Source organism: Aythya ferina (genome assembly GCF_964211825.1).
Source record: "Aythya ferina genome assembly, chromosome: 4".
NCBI classification, from domain to species: Eukaryota; Metazoa; Chordata; class Aves; order Anseriformes; family Anatidae; genus Aythya; species Aythya ferina.
The window spans coordinates 24,714,236-24,732,725 of NC_140300.1; the positions used below are offsets into that span (position 1 = coordinate 24,714,236).

The window sequence follows — 18,490 nt, forward strand, 5'->3', positions numbered from 1 at the left end:
CTAAAACTGGAGCTGGTGGAGGCTATATATTGTTTTAGAGGTAAAATAATCGGTCTCCAGTGGGGAGTATGAAGGGCTGCAAGCTGTGATTACTTCAGCAGTGTATTAACAAAGCAATACCAGCAGAGGCTGAGCTAAACAGGGAGCTTCCTGCACACCAAATCCATCGATCTGCAGAACAGCAAGAGGAGCTTTCTGCCATGGGACATAAGTGTGACGAACATTGCTTCTTCCCCCAGTTTCTGCCCATTCCCAAGGACTCCTTATCAGTCACGCATACAGCACTGCTGGCCCAGGAAGAGTTGATACTGTGCTGAGCCACAGAGCACTGAGCAAACTGTGATTAATTAAAAATAAGATAAAATAAGAAACATTAAAATAAAACCCACAACACTTATGTCATTGCATCAAGGGAAAAGTATAATTTGAGACAAAAGGGTTCTCGTATTTTATCTTCTCTTTTCCCACTCCTGTAGAAATCCAGCAGCCTATAGTGCAAACCTTTTGTCCATTGTATCTCAATAAATAAAACACTGATAATGTCCCCAAATTCAAGACGTTATTATTGCTCTACAAACCTGGAGACTTACGGTAGATTTTAAAGCATCTTCCATTCTTGCTCCCATGAGGAATGGCTTTGTGAAACCTTTTTCTAAGAAAGGTTTCAAGAAAATCTTTCCCTGCATATCTCTTCTGCTGCTCAGTCACCCATGTCCTGATCTGCCACAGCAGACTCGTATCTAATTAGATCTTAGAGAGAAGCTGGATTTCTAGGAGTGAAAGACATGCAATATTTTTGCAGGATCTAACAATAAATCTCATAATCTTGAAGGGCTCAAGTAATTAAATTATATTATCCCAGATATTTATATTATACATATATTATAATAAATAAGCAGATTGTAGCTATGTATACCACTAACAAGCCAGTCAATGAGATTTGGGTACAACCTCTTGTTGTACCCAAACACCTCTGTCTTCCTCTGTCTGTACCTCTGTCTTCCTCTTTCTTGGGCTAATCTTTGTGTTTGATTATAACTAACACCCCATTTAGGGACAAGATGGAAGAAAATATTCTACAGATGGAAATCCATATTATGATGGATGCCACATCATAACATTATCACTTATAACATCACCTAATGACACAGTAGATGTTAGTAGTATTTATTAAGACTTCATTTCCACATTACCATTCTTCCCACTGGAAGTCTAAAATAGGCCAATACCAAAAGGAAAAAAAAATGAAAGTACTTAAATCTTATTCTAGTTCTTCTGATTTAAAACATTCCCAAATATCACTTAAGGAAGATCCATGAGCACCGAATATAATCTTTTTTCCTGCATTTTGAGCAACCATTTTTATGCTGTTTCATGAACAACATGAAAAAAAACAAAACAAAACAAAACACCTGCCTTTCAGCCTTTTCAAAGACGTCCTTAGGTGTTCTTTGGGCTAACCACCCAAACAGAAATTTCTGCTGTTCACAAGAAAATTTCAGCTGCTAGCAAAAATACTTGAAAAAATAAGGCTCCCCCCCACGCCCAAGTGATATTGAAATCCAGAACTTTTTTTTCCATTGCCTCATCTGACAATCACTTATAAATACTGCCTGTAATTATGGCTTAAGTTGCAAGGAAAGGGATTACAGGCAGAAGCTGAAAAAGTAAATGGAATTGCATATCAAGAATTTTCCAGTAGGGAGGGTGGCTATTTTAGATCTCCTCTACAAGGTATTGGAAAAAAGTCCATCCAAAGTTACAAACCTGATCAGCTGTACTTAAAGGCAGCAGCTCTTTGTTTTCTACAATGCTCAAGGAAACAAGCGCTCATATTATAGGGAGATAGCAACCCCAGATTTTAGTTGCGATGGACTAAATCAAAGCTTTTTGTAGAGTTTCATGTGCTCACAAGAAGTTTATATACAGGACTGTGGAACTACTGGAAAAGCACTGAATGCTCCCTGTTTGTACCAACAATTTTAGAAGCTACTCTGAATTTGAGAGAGAATTACAGACTTTAAAGTGGAAAGATTATCCTTTCTTCTAATTACTTGACAGGACAGAAACTACTGTTCTCTGGTTAAGTCTTCACTTGGATGAGAAATCAGACTCATCTCCATCGTTAAGGAGACAGGCTGACTGCTAAAAGTCCTGTGTCTAGCCAGGATGTTTGCTTTTGGAAAAGATGGGAATCAAACGAAAACAGGGTGTCTCCAAGCCACATGTACCTACCTCCACAGCAAGAGAAGCAGCACAGAGATGGAAATTAATTCCTTGGGGGCCACTTAGTATTTTGTAAAGAATATTTCGATTATACCACTTACAGGCTGCTTTCAGGACAGCCACAAGTAGCATGACAAGACACCTAGTCAGAAACGTCCCTTGCATCACTGCGTAAGGCCCAACTGGTTAATCCTTAGTGCTCAGGAAATGCATAGGAGTTCATCACCAACTCATTTTCTGGATCTTCAACTGAATTGTCATTCACCTGCAGATAAGTCATCAAATTTAAATACCTGACATCAGCATCTCCTACCTCCACCCAACTTAGAAATGACGTCCTTTTCCTTTCTTTTGAGACACTGAACATTTACTGATTTCTAAATTAGAAAACAGACTTTTGGAGCAATTGCTTAGTACTTCAGCAGATATAAATACGTCTTCCATTTCTTAGACATCAATACAGAGCTACTCTAAAATGGCAAAGCTGGAAAGCAGAGCCCTGCTGAACAAGCTAACATAGACTGGGAATTTGAAAATCCATACAGAAAGACTACATTAAGCCTAAGCAGAAAACCACATTTGAATGGAAAAAAAAAAAGCAAGTCCAAATGTCAGGCCAATTCTGTTCAGATTTCAGGGAAATCGAGTCCCACTGCTCTTCCATGTTTCAGCCCCTCCCTGGAGATGGAGACAGATTTCCCAGGAGGTTCAGTTTCTGTGCACCACCACAAGGAAAAAATTTAGCATCTTTCTACTCTTTTACACACAGCCATCATATTTTACAGCACTGTAAAAAGAGACAAGCCAGAGAAGTTTACAGTCCAGGACTGGGAAAAGTATCTTTTTACATCCCTTGAAACTCAATTAGGAAGGCACAGGTTTCTCTATAAATTAACTAGGAAGGTTATGATCTGTCTCCTGGGAAGCACCAATTCAAAATTCATTTCCAGTTGTGCATGTTTCACATGCAGAATTAGTATCCCTGTCAAGCGCAATGAGCCATCTCTTCAAGAAATTCCTACCAAAATAAATCACTGAAATTGAGAAGCTCGATGTAATCATCCTCCCCTTCCTCCCCCTTCCCCTTCTCTTTTATGGTCTTGTGCAGACAACCTGCACCAAATGCCAAGGATCTGAAGCTGAGAACTGTACCTTGAACACGTGATATACAGGGAAATGTTTGTTTATGCACAATTTTGAATGCCTGACTGCATCACTGCATAAATCCTTTTTCTTACGGGATCTATGTGAATTCTCTGACATACTTTTCTTAACACTGACATTTTTGCAGTGCTAAAATCTTTAGTCTCTAGGGAAGGTAACTACCTAAGCTTTCCACAAGGTGGCACAGTTCCCTTTGCTGAAAGACAGCATTACTCAGTGCCACTGAGGGAATTTAATCATTTATTTATTTATTTATTTTTAAAATGTACTGGCCATTACCATGAACAGGTTTAAAATCTCCAAAATCTCTCTAACAAGGATCATTTTAACAAATTCTTCCAATAGAGAGTTTAATGAGTTAAAAAAGCTTCCTTCTAGGCTGTAATGAAAGAAAAAAAAATCTGTGCTTGCTGCCACACAAGAGCAGGCTTTGAACAAATACAGTTAAGGCAAGCCACGTGGCAGAGGAGAGGCTAAAATTCTGCATTATACAAGTGTCAGGGCACCCGTTTCAAATCTTATCACACTTTTACTCACAGTATTTCGGGTACAATGGGCTAAGCAAGGAATTCACCTACCACACACACCCTTACCATCCGCGTGAGCACTGAAGATCCCACAGGTAATGGGATCTCCCTCTAGTTTCCTGACCATCTCCCATCCCTGCCAAGTACGGCTGTGCAGCAGCTGCTTGTCTTTGAGTCAAGAGATTTAGAAAAACATAAAATACATGTGTAATTCCTCCTCTATTTCTCGTCTTGCTCCTCTCAGTCACTTCTCCTGTGAATGCTTCAGTGTTCAGCTATTACTCATGTAAGTGTCATCAGCATGGTTTGGCCTAAACAGGAGAAACAAACAGCTGATACAGACAAGCTTTTGGCTTCAACCAATTTCACAGATACTGGATGGGTGTCAGTTCCATAACTCTTGGAGTTAAAGAGCTAGCCAGACAGGGTGGGAGATGCTGACACAAGTATTCCTTGTCCACACAAACACTGCCACAGTCCTCCATGCAGGAGGGGCTCCCTAATCCTACCTAGCACCTGGTAAAGAATCAGACCTAGCAAAATACTGTCTCCCTGCAATGCTTTCCACACCCTCAGACTTATCTTTTAAGGGACAGCTTCCTGGTTCTGAGAACTGCTACCTAACGCTCATCACTCCCCCACTCCATTACCGTGCCCATCATTATAAGGAGCGCAGCTGAAACCTTGCTTTTTAACTGCCAGCCTGCCGAGCGGAGCACGCTTATTTACATCTGATTTAAACATCACAAGCCAAATAATCAAGATGACAAAGACGTTTAAGTGCCCTGATCAATCTGTTTTCTCTCTTAAAATATATCATTAATGCTATTATAATTATTAAATCTGTTGCATACTGTCTTTCTGCATATAAGCAGCTTCTGCTCCTGTCAGTCACTGCAGTTACATGGCACAGCCAAAACACTTATTGAAATTACTTGGATTTCCAATTATAGCAATTCACATACATCCTTAAAAATGGATGCAAGCACATGGCAAAACTGTCAACAAGACAAATCTGGAGATATGTATGCAAGCACTCAAGACCTTCTGCTACTTCTTTCCCCTCAAAAACTTTAGATTACATCAGTAAAGGCCCTGATTTAATTATGGTACTTGCTCACATAGTGGTCTCATTTTTCTTCACAAATTTTATCCTCAAACTAAATTGCATTCTCTGTTCTCTAAAATACAAAGTTCCTTGTTTTAAAAAAGCAGATACCCTGTTACTAGCTGAGAATTTGAGAAGCCACATGAACAAGGGTATTTAAAAGGGGGATAGACTTCAGAATACAGAACAAATGCTGTCATGGAAAGCCCCAGGAAGCTATCCAGCCACGACAAACTACAGATCCCTCTCGTATTTAGGACAGAAGACTTGCTTGGTTGTGCAAGGGGTCATTTCTTACTTCTGGACAGTAGAATCTCCAGCTGTAACACTGTCACATTTTCCTGGCCAAACTGAATGAAACAAATCTGCAAATTTCTTTGATGGAGTAAGTCTTGAGTGGTCAATCTACATTGTGCCAAAAGGAGGAGTGTATTTAACTTTGCAACCAAGGAGACATTCTGCAGCATGCAAGTTATGTTCACAATTGCAAATTTTTAATCATGATGCCATTTTGTGTATCTTGTTACAGACCTTGGCTTCTGGATCGCTGTTGATGCTACAAGAATCATCATCATCAGACTGAGGAGCATTTCTGTTACAGAAAAAAAATAAAAATCAACCTTAAAATCACAAAAAAAAATAAATTACAGCAAAGCATGAGATGGATCTGGTCATTCCAGAGACTTCTGAAGTCACTGTACCTGAGCTTCAAGGAGGCATAGCGCAACGTTGCTCCTTCAAACTCCTTCAGACTTGGGTCTGGGTTCACAGTGGCTGCATGCAGATCCTAGAGATAAAGGTAGCATTGTCAGCGTAGTATTAAGGACACTACCACGTTAGTTCTTATTTCAAAGGGAAATTAAATCCTCCCTGCAAAGAAGCGATAGTATTTCTGGCTGAAGTTGAAAAGAGGCATGCATACATAGTCTCAAGCTGCATTTCATTCAGTGCAGGCATCTTATTCATTACTTATGGCAGTTGCCCTGCAAGTTTAGACTGAATCCATTCCAAGTGGAAAGATCAGAAAAAGCAGCATGTTTGTGAGCTAGACATCCCTAGCAGTACCCCCATTCACTTCAGCCTAGGTTATGAATGACATTCATGGAAAAATAAAAGGGGAAAAAACAGCCACTGCCATGCAAAAAACAAAGGTAATAGTATTAAAGGTTCTAAAATCTGACAATATACTTGCCTTCCAAATGTCACTATTAATCTTTCCCCCATTCAGTACAGCAAAATCACTCCATGGCTGTTTCTAGACACATAATTATTCACACAGGAAGAAGCACATTGATAAAAAAAAAAAAAAAAAAAAAAAGAAAAAAGAAAAAGAAAAAAAACACAAGACACTGTTGTTAGCATTGATATTTACAGGATGGGTTAGGGAACAGATCACCTCAAACTTCAGCTAATTACTGTATCGTGGCATTTGGAGGAAAGGGGAGAGAAGACATGCCTCTAACAGTTACTTACCAAAACAAATGACTGAAACAAGGGAAGTTAATATAAATTAGGAACGGACAATGAAATTACTCTTTAACTATGATCTTAAAAAGCAAGCAAAATGAATCTGAATATGAATGTTGGCCACAGCTGCTACAGCCTTTGATAAACAGCAATTAAGGGGAAACATTAGGATTTCCATTTGATTGGCACATTTGTTAAAAGACTAACACTACTGGAACTAGGTATACACAACGATATATACAAGGATAAGGTACATACAAGGTAAAGATCAAATACTTTCTAGAGAAAAAGCACAAGAAATGGACAGCGAAGGGAAGGAGGATTAGTAAGGAGTACAGAGAGATGTCTGGCTGAAGAAATAGTTTTGTAAAGTCTACCAGCCTTTAAAAACAAAAACAGAACCAGTAAAAAACAAGCAAAAAAGAAACAAACCACCCACCCTTTCATTTTCCATTCAACTTTCTAAAAGGTTTTGGAGGCCTTCACTGGTGCAGTCAAGAGAGAAGAGTGGGTTTAGCCCTACAGCAACCTGAGGTTTGTCCTCTGCAAAGCCTGGCAGGAGCAGCTGGTGGTGGAGCTGTCCCTCTGCTTCCCCATAGGGACAGGGACCCCATAGTCCTGAACAAGAGCCAGGTGGGACAGGAGATTTGGGTGCTGAGACACCCCTCTTGGCAGCTCCCCAAACCCCCAGCTACTCACTGCTTTAAGCCCTCTCAAGATGAGCCCTCCAGGTTGCCCGGCTCTGAGCCTCTCACCTCGGAAGTGTTTTCAGGATATTCCCACTGGAGCAATTATTTGTGAAAAACAATTCCCATCAGTAACTCTGCCTGAGCACACCTCTGAATTGCTTAACAGCTGTTAGCTTTTCCTACCAATCCCCTCATTTTTAATTATTAGCTGCTAGCAGCTACGTTACCTACAGAAGAGCTCCTACAGGTGATGCAGGCCTGTGATGAGTCAGCCTTTAAGAAGACACAGCTACCATCACCAAATGGGGCCGGGACCTCAAAGAAGCTCTTACTGGATTACCACATGTGTCAAAGGAAGCAAAGTTTCTGTTTGTCATATCATTTGAGAGACAGGGACATGAAGTTCAAAATAAAAATAAAAAATAAAAAGAAGGAACAAGACAAAGGGTGAAAATAACATTAGCCTGGGGAAAAAAAAAAATAATAATAAAGAAGTGTTTCTAAATGTTTATTTGACAAACCCAGAAGCTGAAATAGCCCAAATAAACTCATCTCAGCTCTAGCACGTGATGTTTCACAGAAAAATGTGAAAAGGATAAAAAGACTTTTAGGGACTCATGGAAGCCTGCTGGGACAGGTAAGAAGCACCACCCATGCTTCGATCCTAGATTATACTCTTCCATCCCTCTAACACCTCAGTTTCCCCAGCCTTTTCAGAAGACAACAACACAAATACCAGCACATGGGAACGAGCTACAACAGCCCTCCCAAAGCACAGGCTTCCAACAGCTCTGTGGGAAGCAGCCGAGCACAGCTCCTGCGTGCTCCAGCTTGGAGCTGGAGCCTGTCCACCACCGCTGCTGCTGCCAGTGGCAGCACCAGGATAAAGATGCTTGGGAGCCCCTATTCTAGACCAAAATCCACATGTTTTGTGACGTGTCAGATTGGCCAGACCACAGATTTCCAGATTAATCCTATCAGTCTGCTGGAATTTTAGGGCAATGTTATCTTTGTAATGGCTAAGTCAAAATAAAATAAATCAGTATTATTTAAATAATGGTATGTTAGAAGCTTATAGATGAATGCAAAACCCTCAAGAGACAAATGCTTCAGCCTATACCTACAATTTAAATAGCCATATGATATTATCATATTAATATAAGTATTAGAGACTTGCTTATTTTCTGCATCATCTTTTAAACTGCAGTGTATGGTTTTGATGCTGCCAAAGATCTGCAAATGCATACATCGTGGCTGGATCTGATTCTCCAGTGCATTAGCACTTCCACATCAAAACCTAAATGAGCCTATTATGTACTTGCACATACCACATTTTAGAATAACTCCTCAAATGCATTATTTTATGCATCTGCACTGTATTAAAACCTATGTTGTTACAATGCCTACATTTCATACTCTTGATGGTAATGCTGGGAATTATCATTATTTATAGTGACAAACTCTTCTCTTTTTAAAGCAAACAGAATAATAAAAGGTTAAAGGTGCATCTGCCACATTACTAGCAGGTCTGACATTTTCCTTGTAGAGACATTTTAAGCCGGGGTAGAAAAATACTTCAAATGAATATATGCATTCTGTCTCTGCAGTTCTGCCAACTAAACTGATTTCTGGGGGCTCCTGAAAGACATCTCTAACTTACTGTAATTGAAGCCCTGTTGTCCATATCCTAGAGTACAAGAAAGTGGTGAAGTGGTGAAGTTATATCCCTCACTTAAACATTCCAGGAATTTATACTGGAAGAATGTGCAGCACTTTACTTTCAGCATTTCTGAGTATTTTTCTTGTTTTCTACATGACTGATACAAATTGTTGTCTTTCTCCATGAATCTCTCTCAGAAATAATTTCTGATGTGTTTGGTGCACAGTGCATTCCACAGGAGCTCGACTGTGAACTGTAACTGAGATGTTGTGGTTGTTTGTAACCTTATGACTAACATTTATGAACATGTGGGAGCATTCCTTCTGAAATAAGGAACAAGAAGGTACATGTTTAAACTTATCTGGGATAAGGGTCAAGACTGTAATACACACTTGGATGTCCTTAACTGCTCTTAGCTTTCATGTAAGTTATTTCAGTTCGTGTATCAACAAAATCAAGAACAGAAGAAATGTCATATCTAAATACATTTAAAAATAAATAAAGATCAAGGATTGCCTGATCCAAAAACCAAAACTAGTACAAAGACTTCCATTGATTCTGTAAAAACTGTGCACATTCTTCTGAAAGATTAGTTCAAAAAAGATTACATTTCAAAATGATTTGATAGTGTTAGTACTCCAGCCCACAAAAATCTTCCCAACTTACAAAACTAAAATGATAGCACTTTTTGAAGCACACTCTACTTTCTGAGGATTTATTTTATATTTCTACATATATGACATCAATCAACCTTCTGGATGGTGCCTACAAGGATTATTTTAAGAGGCTGTATCATCTATTGCTCTTTCAGCCCATGTGGAAGAAAAGAGCGTGTTTCTTTCTGTTTTTAGTTAAAGACTGACTGCAACACAGTGATCCACTTGTGCAGATATTTTGTACTCATGGGAGTTAAGAGGCTTATACTTCAGAATATTTGCTGTTTAGTTAATAGAAGCTACCCTGTAAAGGAACTGGTGTCTCAAATGATGACTCAGGTTATCTTTGTGTGCTACTCCAACCACGTGAAACAGAAAGATGCAATTACAAAGAGTCTAACAAAAAAAGAAAAAGATTGCTACAATGTGCAAAAATTTTACGTATCCTGTACCTGTATAATGGAGTAGTGCTTCAGCACATGCTAGAGAACTACAATCATTTCACATCAATCACACACTAAGTAATTTATGTGAGATGTCTGATTTCATCCTACGCATCCAAGGTCTAGGATGCTCCATGAGGCACAGCTAGTACAAAATATACATCAATATATCAACAAATAGCTATGCTTTGGGATAATATCAGGCCCTGTGTTCTAAAGCTTACTTTAGGTAATGAACTGCTACTTCAAAAACTTATATCAATATTTTTTTATGCAGTATGCAGCACATAACAGGACAGTGTGTTACCTCAGTTTCTGGAGTAGGGGATGGAGTAATGGAGCCAAGGGATCCTTTCCGTGAGCCCTGGAGATCTGTTGGAATGGACACTGGACGTTGCCATTGAGTTGTTCCTGTTGGTATGTGCCAGTAGTAGATCCCAGCAATGTCATTGATCTTTTTCCAGCCAGGTGGTAAGTCTGGGTCTGTCTGAAACGATTGATCACTCCATATATCTGCTGGGAACAGAGAAAGAAAAAGAAAAAAGAAAAAAGAAAAAAGAATCAATGCTATGAAGCTATGAGCAGTTTTTTCATGGGCTTTCTCCGTGATACAAGCAATGCACAGCAGGTACTGCTGATGTACTGCTCTTGTGAAAATGAACACCAGAAAAACTCACTGAATTATTGAGTCTCACAATATGGTAACAAAACCTGCATGGCTTCAATTAGCCTACAAAGAGAGGGAAATCTTACCAAAGGGCCCTTCCAATATGGAGGTTTCCTAATGCCATCAGATAAACTAGTTCTTCTAATAAGGTTTAGCTTCAACAACAAAACAACAAATAAAACAATAAAACAATTGGAGAACCTGCACTGGCTTTACTTGCAACATCCAAGAGACTGCTTGCTCAAAACCATGTGAATAAAAGAACAGACTGATCATTTTACATACAACCATGACTGTCACAAACATACTGGTTTGAATTGGCTTTATAGTGGGGTAGGAAAAAACCAAAACTCACCAACAGTGCTAACACAGGGATGATAAGCTGGCTCTTCTGGTGAACCTCCTGTTAACTTAAGAACATGCCAGCAATACATATCAAAACCAGAGACATTCCCAGAATAATATGTGATTACAGATGCATGTAAGAGATGACACCAGTGGAAAAAACAGTGATTTTTAGAAAGGCAGGGGTATTGCCTGTGTGCACACCACAGGGACAATTGTCTTCTGAGGGCTATGTGCTCTTCAGAGGCTGGGAAGGGAGCCAGTGCTCTTCTAAACCTCACTGCTAAACTGCTTTGGAGGTGTCATTATGTTCAGCGCTATCAACCAGCTGCTATGCTGTACTCCAAGAACTGCCAAGATGCAGGGAAAGATGAGTACCCTCCTGGACATTTCACCAGCACTCGAGCAGACATGACGAGAACTGATCCTGGCACTCTGAACTGAGCTATTGCGAGAAGAAAAAAAAAAAAAAAAAGAAAGAAAAAGAAAGAAAGCACTATACCAAGGAGCAGCGGCTCATCTACTCCTGCAACTTTTCCAACCTTCAAAGACAGTCCTCAAAACACACAGAGCGGAGGGCAGATGAATAACCTGACCAGGGGAAGATGTCCACCCCATCAGAAACGCTGGAATTTGTTTAGGAAATTGTTCTGAAGCTGATAGGATAAACACTCCATTATTGTGACTTGTATGAAATTAATGGAAGCTCAATAATTTGGAAGCTCAAATGGAAGGTCAATAATTTGAAACTGATGGACAACACATTTTACAGAGGGTTTTCTTACATTATTGTGAAAAAGAGCCAACAGGAAAAGACAACAGAACATCTTAACATCTTGATTTATACAGTTTTATTTCTCTTCCATGTCTTCTTTGAATTAAAAGTTTCTTGTTAATCTGACCTCAAGTCTCTTAAGTGCTTTAGCACTTCTGTTGCCCATTGAATCCCTCTCATTTCTGCTATCCATATTTATGCACCTGCATGCACACAAACGGCATAACTTGATCTGATTCTCACTTTAGGACACAACCCAGGTTATTTCTCCCACAAAGCCACTCACAGTTCTTAAGTCACTGATTTATGACTTCAAGACTAATCTGAGAAAGCTCTGCTGAGAAGAAACACGACAGCATCATTACACTTAAATTCAATAATGAGCCTCACAGACCACAATTCGTGGCCCAGTATCTGAAAACAGTGACATTCAAATAATCAACTCCAAAAACTCCCAAGTACAGTGAACACCCACTTCTATATGCCCCCCCTCTATATTCTCTACTGCCTTCACCCACGTAGTTCTTGACTCCAAGGTCTTACGTGCTCTAAAGCCCCATTCACCTTCAGTCTTGCATGTTTTATTTTTCCAGTCCAACAACTTACCTGCACTTTTCCCAACCACAAAAAAATAAAACAAAAGCAAAAGACTTTCAATAATTTGATCACATCAGGCAAAAAGTGACAGGTACAAATACTGAATATGTCTAAATATCACACTGAAGTCTGTGCGGTGACATCTGCAAGTCCATGTACACGTGGGTAAATGTAAATAACCGGTTCATGGAATTACAAAACATCACAATAATGCCAGTGTTCACAAAACACATATCAGGCCTTTCCGTGCATGCTGGAACAGGAAAATAATAAGCCTTTGTTATATAGAGAAGAGAATTTCAGACTAGTTCAGGTTCATGCAGTTTATGGTATTAAACAATCATACTTCAGCATTGCCATGACATGAAATGCCTTCTCCTCACTTTAAGGTAGACACTGCTTCTGTCCCTGGTATACAGACACGTGTGCACACGTATTTACATATACAGTTAGCAAAGTGTTACGCTATGGCTGCACTGCATTATTTCTTTCAAACCAATCAACCAAGGATGCAGAGGACACAACAAACTTGTTACAATAATTGTGCCAGAAAGACCTAAACAAAACTATTTCAATTACTACAGCCCAGGACATTCAAAGAGCTGTATTTCCCACACAAAACCAGGATGCATGTCCGTGGGTGAGACACCTGGTGCTCGTGTTGGGGTACTCCTCGTGCAGAGGTACTGGGCTGGGACCATGCAATGAACACAGCTGAACAGGACGAAGCCAGACCCAATGTGCTCACACTGAAACACCATTTGCCAAAGCAGTCAGTTAAAGGAATAAAAACACAGACTAGAAAGCCTGCCTACTTCACTGCCTGCTCTCGGAGATGAAAGCATTCATCGTGCAAGTCAAAGGCAATGAACCATTGTAAGAGATACAGCACACAAGAGCTGAAAGTAAGAGTCAACATACAAATACAATCTGACAGGGCACTGTGGCACCAGAGACCTACTACAGGACACCCACACGTTTTCTTTCCTTCAATATAGAATTATAGGTAGTAAAATATTTTTTTTTCTCTGAAACTAAAGGACGTTGTTAAATAGCATGACATGGAGTCAGAAAGCCTACTGTTTGTTGCACAGGCCACTGTAAGGATGGTTCCTTACCAGGGCACAGGGAACATGAAGACACCCTACTGATACCCTCCTACACCCAATGGTCCCTTCAGTTCCAATTTTCTTCAAAAGGGAAAGTGCCAGCCACAAGACGAGGGAGAAGGGAAGCAGGCATCTCTATCTACGCAAGCCAATTCTGTTCACTTTGCACCAGACAACCTGCATGTAACGAACCCAAGAGAAAATATAACTGAACACCTTGGACTTCATCTCAAATTAAGAACTCCTCTTTTATGTCTCCAAGGTTTTGGAGCTTAAAATATTACATGGAAGTGGCTCTTTCTAGTCTGTGGATGACCGAGACATACAGGCTTCCTCAGTGGCAGATGATTTATGGCCATCAGGAACTCTCCTGCAATTCCTCCCCAGTCATTCCCAGGACGTAAAGTTCTGCCTGGCATCTCCTGGCCTTTTCCGTGCCCTTCACTGATTTGCTGATGAAATAGTTCTAGCTGTGACTCCGTGTAGACTGCCGGTATGAACTCTTATATCCTGATGACATACGGTACAATCATGCCTTCCAAAAGGCAGATGTGAGGCCAGGAAAGGTGGATGCACTCCCTCTAGAAAGACTTTTTGTGAAACTAATAACTGAAAAATTTCTGTACAACAGAAGCAGGCCTATCACAGTGAGAAACCAAAAGCACAGACAGGCTCAAAGAAACAGGCCTGTGTGTGCTTTTTGGAAATTGTTGTTGTTCTGATAATATGAAAAGCATGGCTTACAAAACAAAATTAGGACATAATTCAAAAAAAACGTGTATCCGTTTGTACTATGGTTGGTTTATTTACCACGCATATTACAGAAGGCCAGGGTCTCCTGGAAGGCTATACTAGAAGAGGTTTCTTGCATGAAATGCATAAAGCAACAGGACTAAGAAAAGCAATTCTGAAATAGAGTACAATAAAACCACTGTATCTGAACTGCAGGAAAAAAAAAAAAAAAAGACATTGAGATTAAGAACCTGGCTTCATATTACCTCTAGAGCTTATCTCTCTACAGCAAGAAAGATTCAGATTCTGATCAGTGGAAAAGACCACTGCACAACCACACAAAAGGATGAGCTCTAAGCCATGCAGGTTCCCACAAGGCTGCAGATCTTTGAAAGCCAGTTTTTCTGGAGCACTTGGTACATAGGGGTGACTCCTCTGCCTGCATGCACACAGGTGATGAAGTCCAGTGTCAGCCCCAAAGGCAGGGGGCTAGAAGCTCCACGTGCACAGCTCAGCACAGCAGCAAGGCTGCAGCTCACCCTTCACCTCCTCTTACTGCACTGCCTGAGCACGAGGTGTGGAAGGGCCACCAGAAGCAAGGCTGGATGGCTCTGCCCCCACAGCTCCACAGGTCTCATGGGTGAACCACCTCCTGGACAGCTGGACTGTCACCACACAGCTTACGTGGAGACTCAGCACCACAGGGATGATAGGATCATTTCTAAAAGAAGGGGAAAGGGATCATAAAAAAGAAAAAATCAGAAGTAGGAGCCCACAATGAAGGCAGTGCCTGAAAGGCTTTACCATCCCCTTTTAAAACCAAATGGGGAATTCGTGTTAGTCATTTCTCTTTAAAGATGAAAATAGAAAGAACTAACCCAAAAAGCATGTAGTAAAGTTTTAGAAAAGTACCTATTTTTTTTGTTTGTTTGTTTTTTTAAGGGATAAATAGATGCTTCCATTTTTAATAAACGTACAAAGGAGTAAAACAGTCTGAAAAGACTTGTTCTCTTGCTGCAACTGTCTTGTCTAGTTTCACTCAAATAAATGCTTGTGTCTGAATTTTTGTCTGAATGGCTGAAGCAAGCAGCCTGTAATGAAAAAAAAAAAAAAAACCACCACCACCTAATACAGCCTTCATCCTGGTATCACTGTAACTGAGGAGTTCAGTAAAAACTTCAAAAATACCAGGAAAATAAAGCCTGGTACACAAAAGGAAACCGCTACTTCTCTCTTTTGAAAGAACTAGCAGGCACAAACCTCCATAAAGACAAACACATTTAGCTGGTAATTCAGGCTAGGACAGCTTTGTGAACACATTTTGCATTCTGAAGAAGATCCCATAAAGCCCATACAGTGTACCATACTGCTGCTTGTAACTCCCTTTCCCAAATGTCAGCCTCTGCCAGCTACCTGACAGCGAGCACTCAAATTCCACACTGTAGCTACGGATCAGGTACTAAGCCTGGCACAGCAACTAGAGAAGTTAGGAATTACATTGTTATTTCAAAGTAAAACTATTTTATGATCTGGTGCTGATCTAGGAAAACTGTTACGATACTGAAAAGAGATGGTACCAATATATTTTACTGAAGAGCACATGTGATTGGTGAGGAGGTTATTTTGCAAAAGTAGGACTTCGATCATTTATTTCACTGCTGTTTCAGGGGAAGAAAGAATACTAATCAACTTGCTGCCACTACGAATCACTCTTTAGCCCTCATTCAATTACCGCAGCATTCAGAGCAAACATGTGCAGTATGTGAGGCCATCTATTTCTCCATCCTTTTGCAATGCCACAGACATGACCGTTCCCTCGCAGCAGTCACCCCGTGTCACTCCAGGGCAGTGCTCACCGAGTGCAGGCCTTATCGGTGGCACCACGACAGCTGCAAACAGTGCGCCCTGAACCTAAACACAGCAGCCTTCCAGCTGCTGCTCCGGACTGTTTGCTGTCAGTGTGTCATTTGTGGATGTTTCACGATTAGAGAGGCCAAGTGCCATGCAGTGGGAGCAGCTTGTAACTAGTTCAGACCTTCTTCTGCAGGCAGAGCTAGAAACCACTGCCAGGGGAGACCCAGGCCAGTCACTCAGAAAAAACACAGACTGGAAGAAATTGGCCAGAGCTCTGCAGGAAATTTCCAGAAGAGCAGGAATGCAAAGGTGCAACACAGTATTTGTTAATTAAAGAGTAAGTTGCATTGAAGTTTTCATTTTATATATATATATATCGAGGGGAACATTAGCTATACACTTGATTTCCTATAGACCAAATTCTGCTACCCCATAATCCAGTATCTCAGCTGTCCCTTGTAAAATCGGTATTTATCAGCATAAAACAAGCCAAACACCCCACCCACCGCTGTTGTCAGTTGATTTATCACCAGTCCAGTATAGAAAATCAGGCTGTATGGCATTGTGTTTGTGCTAAATTAAATAAACCTGTATCTCTTCTTGACAAAGGCTAGAAATCCCACCTCATTTCAGTAGCAAATCTCAACACTCTTGGCTGGAAAAAAAACAATCTAGCTCCTTCCCTTTGCAGAGATAAGGTAGAGGAAGATGCCTGGTGTATTTACAGGTTGCTTAGGCCTGGAAGAAAAAGATTGCATTTTGTGATACAAAGAAAAGCTGATAATTGATACCTCAAGGAAAAATGCACCAGCATGGGTACTGTACACGAATACAAAAAATAATTTAAAATAGATCAGAAGCACCTTTTCTGCTTTCCTTTAGATAAACTAATCATAGACTGATAAAAGCAGCAGCTTGGTGTTATCTCTACTTCAGTGAGAACCTGGTGGTGATGACAAACACGGCGCAGTGGATGGAGACAAAAGTCAGTGACTAAATTCTTTTAAGGGATTTGCTTCCATGGCCATCATTGCTTGTACTTGGAAGCAGCTGACGATGTAAATGCAGTCTCCAGCTGATGCAAATGCAGCTCCGCTGGAATCACGGGAAGGGCCTGATTTTCTGTCAGTCCTTTCACTGTGTGGCAGCTGAATGACCAAGTGAGACCACTTGCCAGCAAGACCCAACAATACCTGCAAGCACTTGATCCTCATTATCTAAATAGGTTAGGAAATAAAATACCCATACTGTGCGAAGATAAAGATGAGAGATCTCACTTTTCTCCTTTCAGAAAGTAGGTACGCTTGGTTTAGCTCTCTCAATTCTTGTTTTGTGTCTGCTCTTCCTAAAATAATCCTCCAAACAAAAGGGATACCATCCAACTGCAGGACTTGATCTAGACTTTGATTCTCTCAAAAGCATATTTCCACATTGAGAAGTTAATTGAAAAGAAAGGGAACATTCGGTGTCCAGGCTGGAAGCACAATGGTCCAAAGAGGGACATGCTCAGATTCCTCCAAATCGAGAAAAGTAATCCGGCCATCAGTAAATCCACAAATCCATTTTTTCAGTCTCTGGCCCTTCCATTGCTCACATCCCAGCAAATACATTGTACATGAAGGAATTTAAACTATTAAAGCTCATTTTAAAGTACAGGATCTGCAGTAAAGTTCCTAATGAGAAAAATTGCAAACAATGGGCTGGTGACAGGATCCAACAGCATGCTGTCCCAGGTTTCAGGCAGCAGTGGGAAACCACTACATAAAACCTGATGGCTTCCTTCATTGCTGGCGTGAAAGCATAAGGAAAGAGCAGGCTCATAATGTGATGTATTTGTTGTAGATATTGTTCTTCTGGGCACACAAGGAGAAGATGGGAAGGGGGAAAGAAAGGTTTTATTAAAAATGATAGAACGGATAGAAAGGATTTATTAAAAATGAGGGGGGTAGGGTGGGGGAAAGCATTTCTTCCTCTTCAGAGCCCTTAGGATCTTGAAATAAAAAATGTTTTCCTTCTATCTCCTGGGCCTAAACAAAAAAACAAACAAACAAACAAAAAAAAACACCAACAAACAAAAATCACAAACTGATTTTTCTTGAGAAGATCCCACTGATTTCAACAGATTTGGCATTTGACCCTAAAGGGAATGTATTCCCCCCTCTGCCTACCTCATACTCACACTGAAGATCAAGAAAGGCATGAGAAGGGACAGGAAGACAAATTAATGAGTGCAGGCAAAAATAAACAAGCACCCTCCATTAAACAGCGCGACACAAAGAGCACTGACCCCGAATGTTTTTATCCCATTCATTTCCAGCAGCGGGCTCAGTGCACGAGGTCCAGCTGCCGGGGTGTGCCAACCAAACACACCCAGAAGACAAATTTTCTCCTCACTCCTCATGCCTTACAGCACTGCTGATGGTACCGCCCCTCCTCGTAATTCAGAGCAGCGATGGGCAGCAGGTAGCCTC

General features: G+C 40.6%; 1 protein-coding gene across 18 annotated transcripts in view; it reads right to left on the reverse strand.

Moving 5' to 3' along the window:
* APBB2 (amyloid beta precursor protein binding family B member 2) overlaps positions 1–18,490 on the reverse strand; it is a 159,618-nt gene that overhangs the window by 49,796 nt on the left and 91,332 nt on the right. For 12 of the 18 annotated variants that reach the window (XM_084516510.1, XM_084516506.1, XM_084516497.1 and 9 more), the window contains 4 exons: positions 10,248–10,456; positions 6,218–6,280; positions 5,727–5,812; positions 5,557–5,617 (listed from right to left, as the gene is read on the reverse strand). In XM_084516510.1, coding sequence (XP_084372636.1) covers positions 5,557–5,617; positions 5,727–5,812; positions 6,218–6,280; positions 10,248–10,456 — 419 coding nt within the window. The remainder of the gene's footprint in view (positions 1–5,556; positions 5,618–5,726; positions 5,813–6,217; positions 6,281–10,247; positions 10,457–18,490) is intronic. The other 6 variants (XM_084516503.1, XM_084516500.1, XM_084516502.1 and 3 more) reach the window with 3 other exon arrangements.